The sequence below is a fragment of the Cylas formicarius genome, unplaced genomic scaffold, assembly GCF_029955315.1.
Source record: "Cylas formicarius isolate icCylForm1 unplaced genomic scaffold, icCylForm1.1 PGA_scaffold_3__17_contigs__length_32017465, whole genome shotgun sequence".
Lineage (NCBI taxonomy): Eukaryota > Metazoa > Arthropoda > Insecta > Coleoptera > Brentidae > Cylas > Cylas formicarius.
In genome coordinates this window covers 20,846,128-20,866,670 of record NW_026844326.1, presented here as the reverse complement: position 1 = coordinate 20,866,670, position 20,543 = coordinate 20,846,128, and the positions used below count along the sequence as shown (strand labels likewise).

The window sequence follows — 20,543 nt, the reverse complement described above, 5'->3', positions numbered from 1 at the left end:
TTGTAAATTTCAAAACACATCGCATTACAGATTTTAAATAAAAAATTTGAAATTTCAAAATTTTGGTTGGAAACAAAGATATTGATAATTTCCATTATCACCTATTTTATTTTATTGTACCTTTCATAGTTGCGACGTATTTGATAAAATAAGAAAAATCTTGACTTTAGACAGAGGTCGAATGGACGAACATTCTTATCGCTGATTGTCGAAAAGTTTCCAGAAAAATATCCAAATATTTCATTATGCAGAAGTTCAGTACATAAATTAGTAAATAAATTCAAATAAATTGAATACTTTAATGATGTATAAAAGGCTAAGAAAATATATGACGAAAATGGTGCATCAACCCAATTAATTTTGCAATTGGTTAATGAAAACCCTATGCCCTCCTTAAGAAAACACACACACAAGTTTACAGGTGACAAACTAACAAAGTTGGAAGACGAGTCAACCTTTAGTATAAATAACACCGCGGCTTCTCAGTCCGTAAGATGGTGGAGTAATACAAAATCCACTTAAAACAAAATAAATGTGTGCACCATTTCCTATTTTGGAATTAAACTGTACTTTTTTGAAAACGCACACGTGCAGGGTTGTAGAATTCATCGTTTTTTTTATGTCAATTGACTGGTCAAAAAGTACAATAAAATTTATATTTATTATAAAATACATAATAAAATTTCGAGATTTTATTTAAAAAGTTGCCAATTGACTAGCCTCAATACTTAAAGAGGTGGAACAGACATTATTATTTGCACATGCTGGAAACATATTTATCAGACAAGTTGGAGATATTGCCTCTTTAATATCGCCACGGATGTCTCGCTCATTATACTGCAGGTGTGAAAAAATGGCTCGATCTTGGAAATCGATAGACAGGCCGCCTATGAGCCCCGATTTGACAATTTGCGATATGCGTCTTTGGGGGCGTCTTAAACAACTCACATATCACAGACTCGTTGCAAATGACCAAATAAGTTTTGAAGCAGAGAATATTGAAACATTAAGTATTTGTTCTTAAGTCAACATTTTTCTTAATTTGACAAGCGCTTCACAATTGTGAAATAGTGAATCGCACTGTACTTTTTGTTGTATATAATTAAAAAAACGCACATATTTTAGATGTATAATAATGGGTGTTTATGTGTACCATTTTTTTATTTGCTAATTACCTTAAAAAAAAAATGCGTTTATAGCATCTACCCATTTAATTTACATATTTTAACCAAAGTTATTGAATATAAGTACACAAATAGTTCAAGAAAATATTCTTTATGCATTTTTTGTTAAACGATGTCAATTAAAGTTAAATTTACAAAAATATTTAAAAACGAAAAGATTTCTTAAACAAACTTTTTTAAATAGTCTTAAGTTGAGTAGGGCGCTTGCCCTTTTGACAAAAACTTTGGCGTCAATTGCAAAAAAATGTCGACTGGATAAATAGGCGACGGCTTACCCCGCCCCAGCCTTCCTGACTGAAGATGGCCTCCCGCATGTTGTTCAGTTGCTCGAGTTGCTGTTTGGTCGATGTTGTCGAACTGTTTTGGTTGTTGTTGTTCGGTGTCGCGTTGTTAGTGGACGCGCTAGACGTGGCGGGACCGTTGTTGGTGCCGGTTGGCGGTTTCGCACCCGCCTGACCCCATCCCGAATTATTCGACTGAGTGGTTGGGGGTTGTTGTTGCTGTTGCTGTTGTCCGTTCGTATTCGATTTGTTGGCTGCAAAAAGGGTCGCGACTAAAATTTCGCGATCGAATTAGACGGCTTAACGTGGGTTGTTACCGTCTTGGCCCTGGTTGGAGGCCGGTGGTCGATTAGCATTGTTGTTCCACTGCTGGGTGCCCCCGTTGTTCTGATTCGAGGGGTTGGCCGCGCCCCACCCGCTTGCATTATTCGCTGCACAAAATAGACAACAATCATACCAAACGTTTGCGCCGGTCGACTGTGCTAATAAACCACCGACACTCCAACTCCAGATGCCGCGAATACCACAAAAAAATGAAAAATCAACAAAACTGCTACATTTTTTAGTATACACGGTAAGAAAGTCTAAGAAAAGTCTACGATAGAAAGGTCACTCGGTTTTGCTTTTATTTAGACACAGATAGAGGCGCTATGAATGCAAATAAATAAAATACTGCGGTAATTTTAAAGAACTTTGTGAGGTTTTTTGTTAAGGGTTGCATGTATGAGAAACTTTCGGCAAAGCATTTAATTAAAAGGCTAATTTTAAAACATAAGCAGCACTTCGATGACTGTCTTCTAGCAAACTTTATTTTTATTCTATTATTTGTATAGGGAAGGACACTCATAAACAGGATAATTAGTGTTTTGCTCTATGTATTACTTATGACATTCTAAAAACATTTTAATAATTAATAAATAGTAAAAAGGGGAACCTAGTACCAAAAGAATAGATGCAATAGGAAAACCGCTCACAAAAGAAGTTTATGTCAATCTTCATCGTGCTGGCTTTTAATAAAACTCGGGTCCGGTAGGTATTAAAGGACAGAACATTAGGGACAGACTCTCAAAAGTTTTGGTAATTTTTTTTTTATTTATTTAGGTGCGTATAATCTTAAATGACACTAACATAAAACCATGACATTAAGTATATACAATAAATTCATAGCCAGGAATATCTATACATAATTACATTTTTATTCTAAATGTGCGAACCTATTTCTGTTTCACAATCAGAGTCGTCACTGAGATTACTAATAATAGGATTTATGTTGTTTTGTATGGAAATCTCCTCAATTTTTTGTAATGTGCTGTTTTGAATTTTTCCAGCGCTCAATTGGGAGGTTAATAATTACATTATCAAATTTATAACACAGGGACTTAAAGTCCACAAATGCTCTATCGGGTTAAAACATACATTGATATTGAGGAAGACGTAAAGCAGTATGCTCAGCCTGTTCAGCCAAATTATCGCATACATACTGCTTTTTGAATTGCATATGAATTTAGGACTTGCAAAAGTTGCGCTCTTTTGTAACTTAATTCAAAATAAATATCATTTTCTAAAAAATATTCCTGGATTTCAGTTTTTGAACTTGATGAGGCTGCTGCTTTGCGTAGCAGACGGCTGTGGGAGCGTTATCCATGACAATAACACTGTTCTTGGGAATATTTTGTAACAGATTGGATACGGTGTCGTGTGTATCGAACCATGTTTCATCAAGGTAAATCAGTTGTCCAATCTATATTTTTTTTATTTCTTGAAGGTAATTAAATCTCCAAGTAGTCTGTATGATTCCATTGCTGCTTGCCTTTTGTCTATTTTGCGGTACCTAAATTCTATTTTACAAACAACTCTATGTTTCTTCTTCTTCTAGCTTCTTTTTCAGTTAATCCAATGTAAGAACAATTTATTTTCTTTCTTATCAGGTCCTGATCGCTATTGTGTATAGGGTGAGTAAGAAAATCACTATGTTTATTCCTTTACTTCAATTCTCCACTATTAATATTGGCGTTTTTGTAAGTTCGCCGGTTTTATTTAAAGATTCTTGTTGAATAAGTCCTCTGCTGATTAAAGTTTCATACACATCTTTCACAACCTGTTTTGCATCAACACACAGCACAAATGATTTCGACGCGACATTGGTATATTTTCGTGAAATAACTTTTTCGACAAGCACAGTAAAAACCACAAATGGTCAACACTCATAGAATATATCTGAAAGAAAGAAATATACCTAGCCCACCCCTGCCTTGTCGCACAAGAAATTTTTTTTTTACCCAATAACAATAGGTAATAACATCGTTAAAGTTTTATTGGGGACCTTCCGCCGAAAGTCAATACGATGTCATAGTCACTTGGATATCGCATAAATCTTGAGAATTTCTGTTAAACACTACTTCTGGCCCGTTTTGTGTGGCGGAAGTGAAATAAATCTCTACCGGCCGTTTTGCATTATAGCTTTGTTTACTTATACTATCCAGCCCACTTATTATGCAAAGATCAAAAAGGCTGCAACTAGCAATCTTTATAAGAAATAAAGTAGATATCATTTGCGCATTTGCAAATAAAAACTGGGGCTAAGAAATCTTTTTAAATAGCACTACAAAACAAACTCAGTTGCCGTAACCTTACTGGTTGCGCAACTTCTGAAATTTAACACTAAAAATAATACGTTTCGAGACATAGAGTGTCAATCGCTGCTAACCATTGTTATTACCGGCCTGCTGCGCCGGGGGCGTGCCCCAGCCGGAAGTGCCCGTGCTAAGTGAGCTCTCGCCGCCGCCCCTGAGCCTGAGGGGAGCGTAACAACCCACAAAGTTTTGGTCGTCGTCTTCGTTAGTTGTGCGCAGTTTCTGCATCCTACAGGGAAAAATCAACATGTGGCACCTTTAAAAATAAATCAGCAAATTTTTTCGCCTCTTTCCGCAACAAAAACCTTTAATCAAGGAACAAGCTGTAGTGTTTAAACCAAGCATTGTTTTACTGCGCACTGGACATTCAAAAGAAATGTTAAGTAAATGAAGAAAACAAACAGCTTTAAAGATTGCCAAAGATCACTTCATATATATTGTTCGCTTAACCGTAAGGCAATTTCTAAAAATAGGAAGTGCAATCTCTCATTCCCAAATAGTTCGAACTTTTATGGATCACGCCATTTTGGCATAAACGATGGACTTCACATTTTATTTGCACTTTAAGTTAAGAATAATGCCCAATCACACAACATATCAGCGAGAAAAGGCGAAAACTTCGATCGTCTATACCGGTTGGCCACTTACTTGTTGCACAAATAATCGGCATCCTGATCGTAGTCGCCGTTGATACGTTCTTTGTCGTGATCGTTGTTATCGCAGTTAAAACCATTTACGTTAAGCATTAACTTCAGTGCACTAAGGTTGTCAAGTACTTCGAGGTCATCAGACTTTTGGTTGGGAATGTCTCGTCCGAGGGGCAAAGCACCAAACTTACTATCATCTAACTTATCGCTATTTATATTATTATTTAAATTATTGTGGGTGGCCGTGTGACGGCCGTTACGTTGTATTTTTGGTACGGTAACAGAGTTCAGAAGACAGTTATCGGTCACAGATTGCATCTTAACATTAGAGTTGCCGCCGCCTGGCGCATGTGTAATCGTCATCGCGTCGGGACGGCAACTTGAGCCAGTTATCACAGACGGGGTGGCGCCACCGGCGTGGGCGGTGCCGAGGGGGCTGGTCGGGGGGTCGGCTCGACCCCCCCAAGCTGCCCGAGCGACTTTGTGTTGTACTGATTGGGGTGCGCTGCCCCTCATGGCTGACTCTTGAGGCACTTGGTAGGTAGGAAATGTATTAGACTTCGGCTCGGAGGGGGTAGGGGCGCGCATCATCACTAGTGCTCCATATCAGTCTGGCCAGCCAGAGATCTAAAACAACAAGAAAAAAAGTTCACAAAAATACCCGATTTGATTTGGATTTTCGAGCTCTGTCCGAGATAACCTCAATTTTTTGTATTTAATTAAGGTCGAGTGACGCGCGTGGTTTTCGAATTTAAGATAACGCGTTTTACATTTATTTATAAACCACAAATGGACCACCCAGGAATCAGAGATAAACTTCATGGTACCTCGTTAACGCAAGCATTTCAAATAATTAAAATAGGACGAAACGGTAAAATAAAGCATTTTTTTATTTTTAGCAAACAAAAAAATTAAAACGGTCATCCGGCCGACAAAAATCGTTGCCAACAATTTGTAAATCAGTGGACTCTCCCGTCTTTACCTGTACCAGATGATGGTTGAAAGTTGAAACAATGCATAGCACGTTGGATATTCATTCATACCGATTTATTTGTTATTGTTTTGTTTTATCCGGTGTGTTTTTATGTTTGCAAAATGGATAAAAATCCTACACAAAAATAAGTGGAAAGTTTTTCTTTTTCAATAATTCAAATTCGATCCAATATTTCCATGGAAATAGTTAACCAGAATACAGAACGCGTTTAAGATATAAGATGTCATACGATGTCAGACGACGTGACCGCATATCTTATAAACTCCGTAAGGCTATCAACGGAAAAACGTCAACAGTTTCATGCAGTACTTCTTTTCCAGAATAAAATGTTAAATGCTTGATCGTCCATATTAAAAAAAAAAAACTGAACCGGCCTCCATACCTTGGATTTTCGATAAACATAGAGGATTCATTTCTATTAAACCGCGTTTCTTTATAACCAGTCTATTATGCAATAATAATACGCCGAAGTATATTTTTGTAAATAAGATATTGTATAATAATGTTTCTTTCTTTTTATGAGTTGATAGATACGGTGTTTCGGGATTTTGCTCTTTTTTAAATCGTTTTCCAGTTTTTTGTGCACTGTAATTTCGGCTTATTGCTAATAGAAGAATGTAAATACAAAGTAGAAATAAATATATTAATATTATTCTTGTGTTCTGTATCTATTTCCTCCCTCCAATGAACGACGTTATATTTAGTTTGTAAAAATAGCTTTCTTATACTTACAATATATAATTGTTCTTTCTTCCTGCACAGGACAGGTATGTTCAATACCTGTGTAATCGTTTTTTTTTATGATCACCGTGTAGTCACTTTTGACGAGCAAGTGTAGCATCATTACTATCGTTTATATATAGTCTCTCAAATAAAAATTTTTTGATTTGATTTGATTATGTAAGGATATAGTTCCTATTCGATATGATTTTTGTTTGAATTTTTATTTTATAACTTGCATTTTTGCGGTCGCAGTAATTGTGAGCGCCCAGTAATTATGTTATAATAAGTGGTGGTTGATTGCGCAAGCCTCGGCATGAGGGCGACAAAATGATCACGAGCCCTTGAAACTTACAGATTCGTCTAGTTTGTTTCCCAAAAACCGAGGGAATTACATAAGTTAACATTCTACATTCAAAAATAACGAACCATTTCATACTTGCTACTGCTCTCCATAATTTAAACGCAATTTAAATTTCTGGTCACCAGAAAATTATTTAGGCCCGTCGCTCACGGCGGCGCTGGGGAGTACGATATTTACTATGGCATCCACAACTCTCCTATTAGTTTTTTCTGTGCGTTCAACTGTTGATTTTAAAAACCCGCCCATCGTTGCCAACAAATTCCATTGATCCACGGGTACCACTATAACGCAGGCGCCGCGAACCCGGCGTGGTCCGGCAGCCGAAGAGTTCGTACACCCAAAGTTGTGATGAAATAGCGAACCGATTGGGAATCCGAATGTTTTGTAAACAAACGTTCTGACGTTGCGAAAGTTTTCTGCGATTCAGCAAACACTTTAAGCGGCGCACAATTCGACTCGCATTCGGTTCCGTCTAAATTGCCGCCGCGCAGTTCGCAAATAGAAAGTTGAAAACCGCACACAAGCCGGGGCAGACTCGGAGGCCCTCCCCCCCGATTCAAAGGAATCGCGTTTCTCAAGAGGCCACGAATCGAATCCAGTGCTGCCCCCGCTTCCCTATGCCGGTTTAACAATGTTTTACGATAGTTTAATAGAAACGAAAAAACCTTTAGTTCATAAGAGGGGAAAGTGAATGGCGCCAAAATTTATAATTTATCCCGCATTTGTCATAAAAAACAAACTATTAAATAAGATAAGATCTTTTGTTTCCAACTATAAAAAAAAACGAAACGAAATGTTATTAATAAAACCTTAAACAAAAAATATACTCAATACAAAAAAATTAGCAAAATTTTAATCCAAGTACGTATTTTTAATTTTTCTAAAAGCGGGAGTTTTTCTACTCCTACGGAAAATTCCGGTGTTTCCTAGTACCAGGCCCCAGTGTCACGTAACTAATCGTAACTGCGGGGCCTTCCTGTCCTTGGTGCTGCTCCTCCACTAGAACCGCTCGAGTGCAAGGAGAGCACCTCATTCAGGAGGAGTTTGGATAGTTCATTGGACTTAACAAATTGAACCTTTAGCGCTTTAATATACTATATTTATGAGAAGAACGCTGCATATAAACAAACCCCTCCATTGTCACAGCAAAGGCAGATTCTTCCGATAAACTTTCTTCCTAGTCATTTGGTCTGTTGGCTCTCAGTATACTGTATGTCAACAGACGTCCCCTTATCTTCTACCAGTTTGTCAACCTTTCATTTTTTCACATGACAACTACCACAAATCCGGCTTTTTTCCTAGTTTTTTGACCTGTGTCTGTATTGTGTGTATCATACACAATGTACGTTTTATGAGCTACGTCCATTTTTGATTAATTGCCAGATTATTTATCAGCTCGCGGTTAGTTGGCAATTAGCTGAACATTTTAGTTTAACTTAGCCATATTCCATAGGCGTAGATTGCTACCACGATTATTGTTAAGAGCCTCGAGAGTAGCAAGTTGACCCACCTGTGCCTTAATGTTTAAAATTAAAATTATAGTTTCTTTCCGGCAGTTGCTGGTCGGATGAGAAAATTATTATTCTCAATGTGTTTAAAACCTTTCACCACCAAAACTCAATACTTGGACTTGCAAAAACAGTTGAAATGTGTTTGTTGAAAAGTGAAGTATGTACAAGAACCTGACAAAGCCTACTATGTATTTTTTTAGTTTTGGTGAATATTAGCGATATCTTTTATATGGCCGCCGAAAGTCACGTATGCTGAGTCAGGACGGACGAGCAGCATGCCGTTCCATCTATGCAAGAACGTACAGTAGTACGACGTACACCGAAGAGCCGAAAGCCAATGTTGTAATAGGTGGACGAATAGATCAGTGCTTTGTTTTTTGGGGAGTACGCCACCTTTACATACATACATATGAAAACAGTGAAAATTTGGCTAAACGCCGTTGGTAAAACATGCCAGGATTAAAATTTAAAAAGCGTGAGGCAACTTTTTATGGAATGATGGCAAACTGGATTGAAAGCAGCCTCGCAAAAATTAAACGGAAACAATGATTGCAATTTATCTGAAATTTAAGATATAACCTTTGCAAATTAACAGTTTATAACTTTCTTGCAGTAAGAAACAGTGCATAGCAATTTTTGTTGAATCCACAAATGAGTCTAGCTCCTTCTGCCAACCAAATCCCGCTAAACATAGGGAACTGGTATAATAAAAAAAAAAAGGCAAGGTCGCAGTTTCCCCGATTACTCGACTATTGACAATACCCACTTACGAAATTTTGTCATAGATAAATATATGTGACCTTGGAAAATATTTAAATATTTAATCTCGTCGATCCTCTTATTTCGCGTTACAAATCTACGAAAACTCGCGTGGAAATATACGGCGCTCCGCCAACCGACGCCAAGATAAACGACGAAAAGAAATAACGTTATCTGAACCACTTAAATGTTAAATTTATACATGTGTGTGTGTGTGTGTGTGTGTGTACACAGATTTATCGCGGAACGCGATTAGATAAATCAAGACTTTTTACAAAATAAACCTGTTAAAACTGTTGCGCCCGATGTTGTTTTGCTCGACGTGCGAGATTTAATAAAGAAAGGTCGTTAATTGTATTACAATTAGGCGACGATGAGACAACACTTGGCAAGGACTTCTGACACCGAAACGACAACACCACACCGAAATAATCCGCCGCCTACGCGCCTTGCATTCCGACGGTACGGTTTAAGAATAGAAATCAAGTCACCCGCAAACACGAAACGACAAAAATGGCAACTCGAAAATCAACGGGCGCAAACAATGTAACGCGAAGAATCGATACAATCAAAACATTGAATCGCGTCGATAGAGGGGAGGGGAACGGTGCGGCGGCACTGCGAGCAAAACGCACCCGGTGACAGATGTCTCGAAAATTGTCAAAAAAAAAGACGACTTGGAAAAACAAACACACACTTACGTGCTAGTATGGCCGCCGCGCGAACAACTAACAACAAAACTTGAACCGCAGTAGGAGGGGGCACACCGAAACTCGGCTCGCGCATTTATTATCGCCGCATTTTTTTTACCGTCTGCTTTTTTTTCTCCTCCCAAAACCTGCTACTTGCCTTTTTGTCACGAAACTGTACAGAGCCGGTGAAAATTTATCACACTGAACTAATGAGAATACTAATTATCACAATTTTTATTAAACGATTTGGCGTTAAAATACTTGCATTCGCGGGGCACCGCACGGATTTTGTTTATCGATCCGCAATTACGTGGCACTGTGGCAGCGTCGCCGCACAATAACCGACTACGCGACTCGGCCGGCGTCGGAGATTTACGCCGTGGCATTGCGTTTGGAAAGCGGCCGACCTGGAAGTAAGTTTCGATCGTTTGGGGCGATGATAGCGTTGCCGCGTTTCCGAACCCCGTTAATAATTTATCGCGCGAGACGTTAGTGCTTTCTTTGTTTCCGAAACCAACACGGTCTACGTCTGCCATTACAAGGTTTAAAATTTAAAACCCTCCGCGAACAGGGATAACGCTACCCTCCGGGCGAACAAATAACATCAGCGCGAGTTTCGCGAGTCGCGGCAACGTGGCCCGTTGTGGGCGCAATCAAGAGAGGCAAGCTTGGAAAAATATGTAAATAAATATTGCGTCTTATTCTAACGTCCACTTTAATGGAGCGGGTGCGGTAGCGTGTTGCTCGATTCGCTCGTCTGTTGCGCTGACCTGAACACGGAAGAGAATTAATTTTTCATTGTTTGCGATTGCCTCTTTAAAAAATAAACCGTTGTCCGTGCGAAACAATTACTATATTCTATTTAGTAATTATATTAGAGCAAACGGGTCTGTGCATTTTATCGGTATAATACTTAGAATGTTGTGTTCGAGTGCTTCATTGTAAGTTTACGTTGTAATATCTACTTTGGCGATGGAGCAAGACAGTGCGACCATAACTGGGACAGAGTTATGGCGGTAAAACAAACAGGTTGTTCATTGATATGATACAGTAGGATCTCGATTATCGGTGTTCCACAGGACCGGGCGATGCAGGGAAACCGCGGATAATCCCCGAGCATTCATTTTCGTATTTTTCTTGTTCTATGTAAAAGTTTACTCATGTAGAATTCTATGTTTTACTCGGTTAACATTTTATGTTAAAGAAAAGTTGGTTTTAACTTGCGAGAACGATTTTTTGTAATGTTTTTAGGAGAGTTATGTTGATACAAATATAGTACTAATAATTACATACTGGATGTCCCAGTAAGAGAGCAACCAGGTACGGTATCGTAGAAATGGGGACTACTACAAATCTGAAAAAAAAAATAGCCACCAGGGGACGTGATCTGTTATTTTCAATTTTCCGTCCGGTTTATTAGTACCGTATCTCGTTGCTCTTATTGAGATATCCGGTATGTACATATTGGTAATATATTTGTATCCCCATAACAGTACTAAAAGACAACAAAAACATAGATAACCGGATAAAACTATGTAGTAATAGGTAAACTTTTACACTGATTTAGAAAAACAAATACTCTACATAACGCCGTCCTTTATCGGCGACTCAACCCCGTATTCCCATATTATAAACACTATTAGTTTTATATTACTTTTAGAGGCCCACGAAAGGATAAAGTTAGGTATTGCAATTATTAAAAAGTTTTAAATGAAACGAGACAACTCTTTTCGCAGTGCATGTAATGGTTAAATCGGACGATTAAATGTATTAAAAACAAATAGTATTTATTTCATAAAGACTACAATAGCTATGACAACTGGCATTTACATAAAGCGGATATGGATTTTAGGTAGCCTATGTTTTCAAGCCGGTTTATTCTTCTTCGATACTTTTTAATCGTCTGACGCAGTGCAAGCAAAAAGTTTGATAAGGTCCGAAGATTGTCGTTGCTCGAAAAGAAATAGTATATTTCTTACCAGCATCGTTAGCCTCTCGGTTAGTTACTGTTTTGATCTTCGGAACGTTTTGTTCGTCTTGGCTCTCATTTTCGGATGAATCGGGATGTAGTGCAACGGATTGATAACCTGGTTCATTTTTATCACTCCGAGTCCACCTTTCAATTTCAGTTTGATCAATTACAGTTATGGATTCTTCATCATCAGATTCCACGATGCTTTCATCTTCCTCTAGCGTCATTACTTTGTAAAATGCTTTTTTGAAAGTCATTTGATTCACTGCGAAAACTGCATATTTGATCCATTGGTTGAAACATGGTTGTAAGATTGGGTGGGAAAAAAATCGTTCGATCTTAAGGCTGCCTCAGACAGATGAGAACGAGCTTACTTCAGGAATGAACTTTTTATAGAACCAATCTTGAAAGATACCACAAGCTATAACGGTGAACAGGGAAGAAGAAACAATTGGAGTCTAGATGCGTCAATTGATCTGTAAAGTGCTAATTTGCAAGGATTATTAAATTCAATGTATTAATGAAATCTGTCGTGTTTTTTTATTAATTAATCCTAATAGTCAAAAAAATCAATGCATTGATTAGACAGCATCTACAAAATTACCTAAATAAAGTTATTATAAAATCTATTTCAAATAAAGTCCACACACAAAATTGGTTAGTTTCTAAGGATCGCTTAAAAAGGTCTACATCGTCTTAGATGTAGACCTTTTTAAGAGACTGTTTGACGTGAAAAGAAGGTCAAAAGAAGGAAGTTTACGAAATCAAATACAAATCTGTATCGGCAAGGGTGAATATAATAATTTAAAAAAAAGACAAGACGATTTTCTTAAAAAAAAATCGCCGACCTTAGACGTCTCGAGGGTAATTAAAATGTAAACGGGGCAGACGTAATTAAAAGCGTGTTTACCAATAATAATTAAACTAACGCGTCAATTAAATATAGCCGGTACGACAACAAGGCTCTCCGGCAAAATGCATTCTGACCGAACTAATTTAATGCGTTCGATGAAAGTGCTGCGACCTTCAAAGGTATGATTTATTCGTCAAATAAACGGGTCACCGAGAAAATTACCATAACCGCCGGCGAAACAGAAAAAAAAACGAACAAAAATAATTGTTTTAGCCGTCACAGGTGGTTGACACTGCCGCCTCAGCTATTTTAGGAATTTTAATGGTCTGTTATTAAGTATCACGAATGTAAACAGCAGCAAAACACCAAAATAGACGCGCGGTACTCAGGGGGCAATTGTCTTTGCCTGAAAGGAGCACCAAGCAAAGTACCTGCATTATAGAATAAATCTACTAAGGTTAGAACCTTTTTTTTTACAAAGGGTATGTGGCTTTTGCAAAGAATATTAAGGGGCACCAAGGTCCTATATAATCGTGATGGCATCATCACGATTATATAGGACGGCAGAACCTCAGATATTCTGAGAAAGATTCACGCAAAGATTTAAAAAAAAGAGAGAGAAAAAGGTGTACAGTACAATCAGCGTGTACGTTTTACCAAAACGTTCTCCATGTACAAAAGAAGGTGACCTTCAATGACCTCAAGTTGAAGAACAATTTTCCAAATAATTTTTTTTATTTAAGATTTATGCAGGAGAGTTCGAAGCTTAAATGCGGAACACTGCATACTCTGAAGAATTTTATACAAAAACTAACTCGATCGTTTTAAAAGCATTTTCTATTAAATAATTTTTTCGGTTACGCTTTGCCTGTAACTAAAAACAGCTGTTGATGACATTTGTTCTGAAAAATTTGGTCCATTATTTGACAATGTACAGAAACACGTAGAACACACGTTTACAATTTTGTGTTCTTGATAATCACCTTTCCTTAGGACATCCGTTCTGGATGTTAAAACTGGTGGCTCATGTTTGGCCGAAAAAAGGAAACGAACTTGCATTGCATTTTGACAGACGTGGTATCCGTTATCAGGTCATTCATAAAATTGCTGTTGTGATGCAAATATCAATTTATACAAGGAACGAGTGGACTGAGGAATGTTGCCTAAATATGAATCAATCAAATCAATATAATGTAACAATATTAAAACTTTCATAATTACATTATAAATAGTTAAATAAAATAAAATTGACACACTTTTAAAGATAATGCAAACCACCCGCTGCCTTCAGAGTCTTTGAAACTGCCTCACAGTTTCACAAAAAATAATCAAAAACAGATGTTGTAGAATAGCCACGTGAAATTGAGGTTTTTTTTTTACTGCTCTTGTTAACGACTGCCAGTATCATTCGGCTAGTGAAATTGAGGTTAAAAACTCAACGCAAGTGTTTATTCGTTGTAAAGTATTCTCACGCTAAAAAAAACCACCACATATCGCAATTGTTAAAAAAAAGAAACATCTGTTGCTTTAGCGGTAATGTTTAATGAAATATTAATAAGACATTTTGTTAATGTATGTTGAGTAAAATCACCTTTTGAATACATAAAAATATTATTCTGTAACTATGTAAAAAAAAACGGCGATGTCCAGCACTGGCAACACTATCTAACACCGTCTAGATATTTATTGGCAGCACGTTAAAATGGTGAAAACGCTATCCCCCTTGCTTATACATATACAAATATTAATCAGAATGGTCGATACCCAATACTCAATGAAATATCTGTTTTTTTATTATTATTATTTAAGTTATTTATTGAATAATAGTGAAATAGCAATATATTTCGACAGTCACTAGGAAGCGCCTAGACCAAAGCGGATGGGTGCCTGTTGTTTCTGCACCTAATTTTTTTACAAGTAACTGTATCCTCATTAACTACATTATTTATATTATTCACGGGCTTGGGAGCCCGACATTTGTTGCATAAACAATCCGCTCGTGTACTGCGCATAATCGCCTACAACGCACAGCCATTCATTTTCTGACCCCGCTCGCACAACAGTCGAACTTGTCTTCCGTTACCACCGACGTATTGTTTTCTGGGAGCACACAAAAACAATTTTTATTTGAATTTATGTACCTAAATACATTGACAACGAAAGTTACTTTTTTATATTGTTACCCACCTAACTAAATATAGGTTGGTTCACGTTTTATTTCCAAACATATTACGTTTTAAACAATAAAAAATTAATTTACTTCGATTTTTTCCTCAAAACACAGCGGCAAAGAATGGAGAGGACGTACAAAAAATATAGAGAATGCAGAATTAACGAGTCCCTAAAAAAGTGACAAAAAAAATGCCCACACCTAATCTATTCCTTATTTAACGACAACACACGTATGAATCTTCATTTTCTTACTAAAATATCTTGCTCTACAAGAACATTCATTCACATTATTTTTAACGAAAAAACGTGTGATATTGAAAATGACGATTTCGATTATACCTATCTATATCGTGAATTGTAAAAACTGCAATTACCTATAACCAACTACATTACCTAGGACCTTATCGCTTTGTTACTATAAATTGGTTGTAATCAGTTGAAGTCGATTTATAAATAAAACAGTCTTAACCATGTACCCGATAAATATACTCAATATGTTTTGCAACTTATTTAGCGATATTAACATGAAATATTCGACGAAAGTACTACAAAACTGGGATATAGTTTGGACCAACTAAAATTTTCACGCTTTAACATTTCTTGTTAAATCTTGTCTTGTTAATCCATTATGCAAAATAACAGTTATTGAATAGAAACACTTACTTTTACTGACTGCAACTAATTAGGAGTGGAATTACGTTTGCCTCTTTGTTCTTCTATAGGGAAAGGAGCCAAAAGTTAAATACAAAAGTTAAGTGGGGTGTTAGAAACATTTAATTTATCTTCATTTCGTATATACAGAGTGTTTCATTTTACTACTTCATTTTTGAATTCTATACAAAATTCTAGACATATTTTGTGTATAACGTCCTATACCTAAGTCTAACCGTTTTTGACATTTTTTATTTTTTTATGGGAAAAATGACGTTTGCAAGACTCAAAATATCTGCCAATTTTGGAAGCATTTATCGTTTCACTTGAGTAAGTTTTATTGTAGACAAGGGACTCGAATAACGGATTTCATAATAAATTTCGATACATAATAATACAGGCTACGCGGAAAATAGGAATAAAAATGAAATTGCTAAAAAAAATTTTTTAATGGAAACTACCCATTTTATCTTGTCATATTTAGCATAAAAATTAAGACAACTTTACATAAAGTTGCATGTCTATTTTTTTTTTGAAACATTTGTCACAAATAATATGCTGTTGCCATATAAGTTCAGTTAGTGTAAGGTGGCTATGACGGCGTTTAAACAAAACAAGTGCTAGAATGCTGCTTGCGTATTATGTTTACCACAGAGGAAAAGATTGATATGTTAGAAAATTACATATCGTACAATAAAAACCGGACCCTGGCTCTTAGAGATTATAGAGAAACTTTCCATTAAGAAGGCGCGTAGAAAAAAAGATCTTCGACAGGATTTACCGACGTTTTAGATTATATGGAACTTTGAAGGAAGAAAAAAATAGACGTCGTCAAATTTTAAACAATAAAGGGAAAATTAATATTTTTTGTTGCAATTTGCAGAGACCCTTGCAGATTTAACCCGGATCTGTTAGGATTGTCATTATGTATTTAAAAACCCTTTAACAACTGTAACAATTATTATTATCCTTTGTAAGCTACTAATTTTTTATTGATCGTTCATTAACAAAACATTTCACCAACGCTATCGTTTATCCATGGGTCTTATTTGGGTATAAATAATGCATACATAATCTTTGGATCTTCATAAGCGCATCGGCAAGATTATGGTCAACTATGAAATGGTAAATCATAGTGACAGCATATTATTTGTGATAGACAAATGTTTAAAAGGAAATATTTCAAAAAGTAAAAATATTGGGCATATACAACCCTATATAAAATTAACTTTTGTATTTAACTTTTGGCTCCATCGCTTATAGTTTAGAGGTTAGAAATAAGGTAACAAACCCAACCTTTGTGGAAAGAAAATCACTAGAAAAAGACGTCGACGATGATTAAGCGTTTATTTCGTCCAGACCATAGTTTGACCTTTATTTCTGAATTTGGCCGACGGAAGGGAGCGATCCGGTTCCACTCGTGGCGATGACACTTCAATAAAGCACAGTATATGTATGGATTCAAATGATGTCAAACTCAGCGGCGAATCCGCCAGTAATTGATCCTTGTACTGGGCATGGCAAAACTAAAAATAAACCGACGAGATAAATGGGGCAGGCGCCCGTGGCGACCTTTACAGCGCCAGAGCCGCCGAAATTGGGTCATAATTACTCGCGCGTAGTAAACATTTCGGACGTGACCGGAGATGGGCACGGAACCTGTGTTCCGGAAAACCGCGTTTTGAATGGCAAAGGAAAATGCGGAAAAATATACTCCAAATTCACTGTTCTGGGTTTAAACAAACGTTAAATCGTCGATATCAAAGGAAACACGAGTATAAGGGAAGCGGGCATAATTAACATCTACACGGCACCTTGAAAAAACAAAAATACATTTTAGGATACAATCTTCGTACTCCAAATTTTTCAATTTCAAGTTCATTCTGCCTTTCCGGGAATAGCGTCTAAACACCACACTGGCAGATTAAATCACATCTGAACCTATCCGCATTCATATACAATACTCCTATTTGAAAAACCGATTTCGTACGTACGCAGCTTCTTGGGGGTCGTCTTCCTCTTTTCTTTCTCTCTAAGGGAACCCAATTCCAGATTTTCTTTGGCCATCCATTTCGTCCAATCCTCTGGAGATGTGTATACGAAGTAATGATTTCAATTTTGATGGTATGCACAATGGGGTTAGTTATATCCATTTGCGTGTTCCATCCAGGTTTCTCATCCATAATGCACATTGATACAAAGATTCACTTTCATGTCATTTGTTTGATCTTTGTCGAAATTCTGTCGCTCCAAAGCAGCGAGTTAAGTTTAAGTTGTCTTTTAACTCTTTCCTTGCCCTATTTTACAAGGATATATCTTCATTGCTTCTCCCACTTTCGTCACACAGAGCGCCAATCCTTAATATCTGATCGTCGCCAGCAATAGCAAGCATAAACTCCAGTTTTTTCTGTATTGATAACTAGGCAAGCTTTTACTCTCCAACTACCAAAACTTGATCGTCAGCAAACAAGAAAGTGTACCGCATCTGGTCTGCTATTAGTAAACACATTCCTTCAAACATTTTCCATTCTTTTAATCCATTCTCAAAGATTTTGAAATGTGCTGAGCACCCTTATAATCCGCGAATCTTCTAATTAATATATGATTCAAAAAAGATCTATTTTAGTACTCCGAGCAAAAATCTAGAAGTGACAAACTGTAGAGTTTTCTTCTCTTTCCGATTCTAAAGCAAAAAATCTTTAAGGAATGTTACGTTGCCAACTTACAGATTGGTGCAGCCAAATAAAGAAAACACCTTCATCGCGTTTTTCATGACGATTTATACCTTTTTCCAGACAACATATCTTTAAGATCCAATAACGAATAATCAACAGTAAATACATAAATACAACAAAACATGATTTTACAGACAAGTTTAAATATTTTCCACGGAAAAAGTTTCTCATGCTTTGACGATATGATGGGAGCAAAGTACAAGCCTGTTTTTCCAATATTCGATTGTAGATGGCGCAAGTAGTTTTAAAAGCGATGTCGGTCTAGGTCTATTTAGTTGCATGAGCGCTGGAGAATGACGTAGCTATTGTCAAAATCCCAACGTCGCGCAGCTGGGTTGGAATCTTTGACCTGGACTAAGTTTCATAATACTTCTAGAGCTTTTATATTTTAGCTCTCCAATTTCGCAATAATTCAACTATCCACAAAATAAAACCTACTTATTGTCCTTGCTAAAGAGAACTCATTCGTGCCTGCGCGTCGGATTAAAGCTACGTCATCATCCCCGGTCTAGACCGAAAGAATCAAGTCTCAAGTTGCCGGGTGAAGCGGCGTGAAACGCTTCTTATATAACGTCCTTTCAACGGTTGCCTAGACTCGACCTTATCCCGTCGTCGACGTTTCCGGTTCCCCTCTGCTCCCCCGTTTGACCCAGTTTCGCGGCGACGAAAATAAGGGTGGCATACCGTCCGACCGATTCGAGCTTAGACCTATCCGCAAATATTGAATTAGACTCGACGATGTTTAACGACATGGAGTTTCCGAAACTCTCTTATAGATTTTCCCATTTTTGCTCTCCGGGACAATCTGACAATGATCTAGTACAGATCAGTGATCTATTTAAAGCGTCCGTTCAGTATGGATAGATTTGAAGGTCTTCAATAGGCATAGGTAGAAAATAAACTCATAAAACCACATAAATTGGGTAAAATGTAATTTTTGAACAAACAAAAATAAAAGGTTTTGGGAACGAACCATTTTGGGTCTACAGAGGCTTTTAACTCTAATGTATTAATTGGTTATCAAATCAAAATGTCCAAACTAACCTATTCTCCGGTATATAACCAAATGGTAATTTGATGAATATTGTGTGCACAGTACGAACTACCTATTTTTCAACCACTTCTGCTTTTTCAAAGGAATCGCCGGCCGCAATCCCAATAAAACAAACGTCGCGCCGAACATCGATCTATTGCAGTAAAAAGCTGAAGACGCGGCAACGTCGTCCGGGTTTCGTTTTGCGCACATCGACTATCGCCGGTTATCAAAATTAATTTCCCCCCGGAGACGGGCCTGGCAACAGACCGGGTGAGTGGCTTGGCTGGAGCTAAGTTCAGAACTTGTACGTGGCGATCGAACCAACCACAACAACGAAGAAAACAACACTGAATCAAGGTCGCATACTTCTCAAGAACGGTCCGAGAGAGACGGGGCGCGACGCAACTTCGCAATTTTCAAATGAGGCCCCGCGACACTTTTTCTGTTCCGTTTGAAAAGAGATAAATTTCTAAACAAATAATCGGGCGCCAAATCCTCACAGTATTGAATTCGGAATAACCTGAGGTCACAAATTGAAGACCATTGCTAGTTAGATTTAAAAAAAAGAAACCAAAAACACGAAAGTTTACAACCTAAATACTTACGAAATATCTCATTAATTTTTTTTGCGACGAAATCAAATCAAACGAACTTTTTAGGCTGGCATCTTTTTTCAATCTGATTAAAATTTACACACTCAATAACTCGTATTTCTGTCCGTTGCCAACTCGTTAAAGGCTCGGACGGATTCTACCATGTCGCAATTTTTAGTTAGATGAAGAAAAAATGAAGTCAAGAAATATGTAAAACAAAAATGTTTTAAGAAATGCTTTTTTTCATACTTGTACAACTTAGTCAATTAGCATGAACTGTTAAAATTCAGTTATAAGAGTCCCGAAGTGTGAACGTTTACCTACCTTAGCTAAATCTAAAAGTATGCAGAAACAACGAAAATTATCAATCAATATGTAAACGGTTAACACACCGTAGATTACAAAAACGTAAGTGGACCTGAATTACATGGCACGACTCCATCAAAAATAGGCATAGCACCCAAGTGAACACAGTCAATAATAAAATAACCTCCGTAAATTTATACCAGCGTTTCACAGGAATTTATTAAACATTTTGTCGGTTATCTGGTCGGTGCAACAACGATAATATAAACGCCGTTTAATAAAAAAAAGGACTCACCTATCCGTTTAAAGTCTCTTAAGAATAAAATTCGCACAAATATCACTTGAAATTACACGGGACCCAATGGAAAACTTGCATCAAACTTGTAAACGTACGCCACAACTATTAAGCGACGCCATTTTATTTCTTCAGCTTCTATTTG

At 37.1% G+C, this 20,543-nt stretch overlaps 1 protein-coding gene across 10 annotated transcripts in view; it reads right to left on the bottom strand.

Moving 5' to 3' along the window:
- Nucleotides 1-20,539, bottom strand: part of LOC132699715 (protein Gawky) — a 43,981-nt gene extending 23,442 nt beyond the window's left edge. The window contains exons 1-5 of one of the 10 annotated variants that reach the window (XM_060666569.1): nt 20,399-20,539; nt 4,747-5,372; nt 4,173-4,327; nt 1,783-1,896; nt 1,460-1,719 (exon numbers count right to left, since the gene is read on the bottom strand). In XM_060666569.1, the coding sequence (XP_060522552.1) occupies nt 1,460-1,719; nt 1,783-1,896; nt 4,173-4,327; nt 4,747-5,336 (1,119 nt within the window). In that variant the 5' untranslated portion in view covers nt 5,337-5,372; nt 20,399-20,539. The other 9 variants (XM_060666571.1, XM_060666572.1, XM_060666573.1 and 6 more) reach the window with 9 other exon arrangements.
- Nucleotides 20,540-20,543: the final 4 nt, after the last annotated feature.